Source organism: Manacus vitellinus, unplaced genomic scaffold, assembly GCF_001715985.3.
Source record: "Manacus vitellinus isolate BGI_N305 unplaced genomic scaffold, ASM171598v3 scaffold_162_pilon, whole genome shotgun sequence".
Classification (NCBI taxonomy): domain Eukaryota; kingdom Metazoa; phylum Chordata; class Aves; order Passeriformes; family Pipridae; genus Manacus; species Manacus vitellinus.
The window spans coordinates 65,123-71,088 of record NW_021939145.1 but is presented as its reverse complement, the minus strand read 5'-3'; the positions used below and the strand labels follow the sequence as shown (position 1 = coordinate 71,088).

The 5,966-nt window shown below is 46.1% G+C and overlaps 1 protein-coding gene across 1 annotated transcript in view; it reads left to right on the top strand.

Moving 5' to 3' along the window:
* The window catches only part of LOC108639140 (zinc finger protein 638-like), a gene marked incomplete at its 5' end in the record, with an annotated part of 33,407 nt that overhangs the window by 10,793 nt on the left and 16,648 nt on the right, over nucleotides 1-5,966 (top strand). The window contains 9 exons of the mRNA XM_029958636.1: nucleotides 1,297-1,428; nucleotides 2,114-2,172; nucleotides 2,328-2,371; nucleotides 2,995-3,066; nucleotides 3,461-3,616; nucleotides 4,770-4,846; nucleotides 5,175-5,306; nucleotides 5,451-5,579; nucleotides 5,873-5,914. Of these exons, the coding sequence (XP_029814496.1) occupies nucleotides 1,297-1,428; nucleotides 2,114-2,172; nucleotides 2,328-2,371; nucleotides 2,995-3,066; nucleotides 3,461-3,616; nucleotides 4,770-4,846; nucleotides 5,175-5,306; nucleotides 5,451-5,579; nucleotides 5,873-5,914 (843 nt within the window). The remainder of the gene's footprint in view (nucleotides 1-1,296; nucleotides 1,429-2,113; nucleotides 2,173-2,327; nucleotides 2,372-2,994; nucleotides 3,067-3,460; nucleotides 3,617-4,769; nucleotides 4,847-5,174; nucleotides 5,307-5,450; nucleotides 5,580-5,872; nucleotides 5,915-5,966) is intronic.

The window sequence follows — 5,966 nt, the reverse complement described above, 5'->3', positions numbered from 1 at the left end:
AACGTGGGACACAGGGGCACGGGGAGCCTCAGGGCAACGTGGGACACAGGGGCACGGGGAGCCTCAGGGCAACGTGGGACATGAGGGACATGGGGAACCTCAGGGCAACATGGAACACGAGGGGCACAGGGAACCTCAGGGCAATGTGGAACATGAGGGACACGGGGAACCTCAGGGCAACGTGGGACATGAGGGGCACTGGGAACCTCAGGGCAACGTGGGACACGAGGGACACCGGGAACCTCAGGGCAACGTGGGACGTGAGGGACACCGGGAACCTCAGGGCAACGTGGGACACGAGGGGCACGAGGGACACGGGGAACCTCAGGGCAACATGGCACTAATGACAAACTGCTGAGAAGCTTTAAGATCACACTTGTAATCTGGGAATAGCTGGAACTGGGAAACTGATACAAATTCAGACCCTGCGTTTTTTCATTTTTTTATGTATATGTAAATATGTATATGATTTATACATATAACTTATAGATTCTTAATATATAATATATTATGTTGTATATTATATATATACGATATAATACATATAATATATAATGTATTATGTTGTATATTATGCTATGAAATATATATAATATATAATATATCATGTCTTTATCTATTTACATATATTTAATTTTACCTATAAATTATGCATTAGACATTATATATAATATAATACATTATAGATTACATAGAATGTATACTTTGATATCTGTAATGTATATTATGTATAATATTTAATTTTACCTATCAGTTACGCATTGGACATTATATATAATAACATAATACATTATAGGTTACATAGGATGTATACTTTAATATCTATAACATATATTATGTATAATATTTAATTTTACCTATCAGTTATGTATTAGACATTATATATAATAACATAATACATTATAGGTTACATAGGATGTATGCTTTGATATCTATAATATATATTATGTATAATATTTAATTTTACCTGTAAATTATGCATTAGACATTATATATGATAGCATAATACGTTATAGGTTACATAGGATGTATACTTTGATATCTATAACGTATGTTATGTATAATTATAACTTATTTCTCTGTCATTTTTCAATTATTCTGTTTCATTCCCCCTGGGCCGTGGCAGCTGGGGGCAGTGGGGTGGTTCTGGTGTAACCCTGACATCAGACCTGCCCGTCAGACCCCACAGGGATGGAGCACCCCCAGCCCCATGGGCACACGCTGGCTGGGCAGGGATCCCAGGGAGCTGTGCCTTGTGCCTGGGCCCAGCCAGAGCAGGGATTCCCTGTGTTCCAGGCCTACCTGGAGATGAACTACAAGGAGGCCGTGATCGCCGCCGTCAAGTTCGGGGAGACGCAGCCGGTGCTGCTCAACGGGAAACGCATCCGGATCAGCGTGGCCGAGAAACCCCGGGCACCCCCCGGCCAGGTGAGAGCTCACACCCCAGAATGGGCTGGAGTTCTGCTCCAGGCACCCCCCGGCCAGGTGAGAGCTCACACCCCAATCCAGGCTGGAATTCTGCTCCAGACACCCCGGGAAACACAGGGAGGGGTCAATGGCTTCAGCTGTGAGACTCACACCCCAATCCAGGCTGGAATTCTGCTCCAGACACCCCGGGAAACACAGGGAGGGGTCAATGGCTTCAGCTGCAGAAACAGCAGCTTAAAATCTGTGGGAAGTACTCTTCTCCATTCCAGAATCCCCCTTCTTTGGTAAAAATGGATATGCAAGTGCACTCCCTCGTTCCAGATTTGCCTTTTCCTTGCTTAAATTTGGGATGCAAATGTGTGAATGCTGATGGAGATCTGTGAATAATAGCAGTTTAGCAAGCAGTGAAAGATGCCAGCTGTATTTATATATGTGTTAAATACTATTAATTATTAATACTACTTTTAAAAATAATCCTGTTTATATATGTGTGTATGTCTATACAAACAGATTTATAAAAAGTACAGACCATATGTGAAAAACAACAGCTGAACAGTGAAGAACACAACATTTACTTTATATCTACTTAACAACTATTGATAATTATTAATGATTTTTATGTGGCCACACATATTTACAAATAAAGTCCAAGTGCCGCAGTCACTGTTTTTTCTTTCCATTCCAGGTCAAAAAGACCATTAAAAAACGAATTCTGACTGTTAAAAAAACTTCAGCAAGTACCAAGTGAGTGTTGCCTTTGCATAAATTAATGATAATGGCTGGGAACCAAATGGGCTCATATCTGTTTGTGGGGCTTTTTACTGGGTTTGAGCTTTTAAAAGCTGTTTTAATATTTGCTAATTGTCTTTAAAACTGATTATTTTTTATTCTCCTAATAGAAAAGTTCCAACCACCAGCACCAAGACCCCCAAACCCCCCACAGGTGAGACTGGGGGGAGGTTGTCTGTTCTCTTTATTAATTGATTTATTGGCTTGATTGATTTATTTTATTGCCTTTCCTGAGCAAGTCTCACTTAGGGAGCAGCCATGATTTCTGTGGGAAATCGTGGTTTTTACAGATTTATTGATTCATTCCTCAGCATCTCTGTGGGGCTGAACTGCTGGGTTAGGTGTTGGGTGGGTTTTTTGGTCCCATCAGTTGAATTGCTGCAGATTAAGCTGATTTTTGTGTGTACATTGTACATATGTGTGTATATTATTGTATGTGTAATATTCTATTTTACTGTTATATTTTATTTCTATTATACTTTATTATTATAATCACTTTCCATCTTTTATGGTATTATTATATTATTGCATGTATAATGTCTTTTTCTTCACAGTAATATAATATCAATATTACTATAATATTGATAAGCAATATTTGTCTCAGCAATTAATTTATTATTAGCATGCATGTGTCATATTGCTGTGCTATTTTACTGTAGTATGTGTATAATATATATAATATATATATATGTAATGTATGTATAATACTTGATATTGGTTTTAAGTTACATATAATCAGCATTTCTGCTGACACCTGGTTTTGGGGTGTTTTTGTAGGTAAAAAGGAAAAGCTCAAGAAATCAGCAGTGCCAGGAGAACGAAAGGTGAAGAAACCTCCAGGTGCTGCAGGTGAGAGGAGGGAGGACTGTCCCTCTTCCCTGGGAAGCAGGAGGTGCTTTTCCCTTCCCAGCACAGCCATTCCAGGCTGGGAATCCAGGTTCCCTCACCTCTCCTGGCCTGGCCCACTGGTGGATCATTCCACAGGCAAACACCCTCCCTGCAGGGATTGTCAGGGCTGTTTGTAGATGGGGAACAGCCAAAAAACCAGGGCAGTGGGTGAGCTGGGGACAGAGCTTTCCCTGGGTGTCCATTTTCTGTCCGTGTGGAAGGAGGAGCAGGGATTTATTACTGGGAGGCCTCTGAGATGGGACAGAAGATGCACAGTGCAGCTCGTTCTGCTGCTGCAGGTGGATTCATTGACCTGTAGAAACAAAAACTGCCTTTTGCTGCTGGTCCCTGCCAGAACCAGCCGAGGATGGAGATGCCGAGCCCTCGGCAGAGCCCGGGGTGGGAGCTGAGGGAGCGGAGCCGTCAGATCCAAAGAGTGTCCCGGAGGAGGATGGAGCCCCAGAGCCTGCAGTGCCCATGGAGAGCCAGCCCCACCCCTCACCTGTGCCAGGTACCCTGGGGCTGTCCTGCCCTGTTCCATGGGGGATGTGCAGTGGGACAGGGAGGTGTTCTATGGATTTGTTTGTCAGGGAGCCCGTCCCAGCCCCCTCAGGCACCGGCGCTGGATGTGCCTGGGGTTGATAAAGCTTTAATTAAACCAGGTAAACTGCAAGGTTGTCTTAAACCTCTCTGCTCTTGGGGGCTCCAGGAGCTGCTTTCCAGCCAGGCAATGGAAAGGACACGGGATTCCAGGAAATAAAACCTGTGAGAGCAGGTGCAGGGGCTGGACCAGAGCCCGGGAGTTCATTGGGGTGGTGAAGGGGCTGAAAACCCCCAGAGTGGCTGCAGCCCCCTGAGATTTCTGTGTTTCAGCAGCCAGGACAGTCCTGGCAGGAGCTGTCAGTGTGACTGGACACTTGCACTGACCCCGTGGATCCAGGCACTCCCTGTGCTCTGTTTGCAGCTCCACCTCTGATTTAATCCCGTTGGATCAGTCGTTCCTGTTCTCCACGTGTTCTGTCACTCATCCAGAGCAGACTGGGTGTTAAACCCTGCTCAAGTGTGAACTAATTCTCAGTTACTGTGCCTCAGATAGTACTGATAAGGAAAGGTCACAGAATCCTGGAATCCTGGAATGGTTTGGGCTGGGAGAGACCTTAAATCCCACCCAGTTCCACCCCCACCATGGGCAGGGACACTTCCCACTATCCCAGGTTGATCCAAGCCCCATCCAACCTGACCTTGGACACTTCCAGGGATCCAGGGGCAGCCACAGCTTCTCTGGGAAATCCATTCCAGTCCCTTGCCATGCTCACAGGGAAGAACTCCTTCCCAATATCCCACCCAAATCTCCATTTTCCCAATTTGAAGTCATTCCCCCTTGTCCTGTCCCTCCATCCCTTGTCCCCAGTCCCTCTCCAGCTCTCTTGGAGCCCCTTTAGGCACTGGAAGGGGGTCTAAGGTGTCCCTGGAGCCTTCTCTTCTCCAGGCTGGACTTTCCCACCTTGGGCCTGTTCTTTCTGGGAGCATTTCCATAGCACTGTCTGTGTCTCACCTGTTTGTCACTGTTAAATGAATATTTAATATTGATTTTCCACAAGGGGTAAAATGCAATGCAGGAAGTTCTTAAAGCTCTGAGGTGTTTAAAGAAACCTGAACCACTGAACTGCTCCCTCCCTGTTTTCCAGAGCCTCCAGGAACGGGCACACCGGGCGAGGAATCCACAGATCCAGCCAGGAAGGTCAGTGTGAGGGTGGGAATTGTAGGAACACGCCTGGAGCCATGTCCAGGTGTTGCTGTAGTGTCTGAAAATGTCCAATTTAACCCCCTTCCTGTTTGTTTCTGGTGAGAACACACTCCCAGACTGGTTTGGGTGCGGAGGGACCCTAAATCCCATCTAATCCCACCCCCCTCCAGGGACACCTCCCACCAGCCCAGGTTGCTCCAAGTCCCATCCAGCCTGGCCTTGGACACCCCCAGGGCTGGGGCAGCCCCAGCTGTGGGCAGCCAGCTGGGATTTAGGGTGGCAGGAGTGGCAGTGCCATATAAAGTGCCTCTGTGTCTTGCAGGACCCCGAGGACCTGTGTGTGGTCCTGGTTTCCAACCTGCCCGACAAGGGATATTCCGTGGAGGAAGTTTCCAACCTGGCAAAGCCCTTTGGAGGCCTGAAGGATATGCTGATTCTGTCCTCTCACAAAAAGGTATTTCCATGGGATTTGGTGGTGTTTCTGCCTGGAGGAGCAACAGTGGAGTCTGTAAGGAGTGCAGATGAGGTGCAGGAAGCATCCGTGGGAGACGCCTTTGATAAATTCCAGTTTTCCTTTAAATGTTTGTTTTTCTCTCAGGCATATCTGGAAATCAACAGGAAAGCTGCAGATTCCATGGTGAAATTCTACACCTGCTTCCCCATGTCCCTGGATGGAAAGCAGCTCTCCATCAGCATGGTGCCTCAGTACCAGACTGTCAGGGATGAAGTGAGTGAGGGGATCCAGGGAAGCTCCTGCTCAGCTGGGGGCACTTCCCTTCAGAGCAGGATGCTTTTGTTGAAGATGGATTTTAAACACTGTCTGGTGTTTAAAACAAGGGGGTTGTGCCTCTGCAAACTGATCCTGTTAAATGTCCTTGGGATGCTGGTCTGGTGTGAGAGGAGCAGAGGGGCAGGGAGGTGTTGGTTTGAGTAATAAAGCTCAAATTAATCGTTTGTGGGGAGTCAGTGACTGTATTTTACAGCTCAAATCTTACCTTTTTCTCTTTCTTCTTTTTAAAGGAAGCCATATTTACTGCCCTGATTAAAGATTCTGACCCTCAGGTGAGTTACTCCCAACCTCTCCTCCACATACTCTCAAATCCCTTAATTTAAT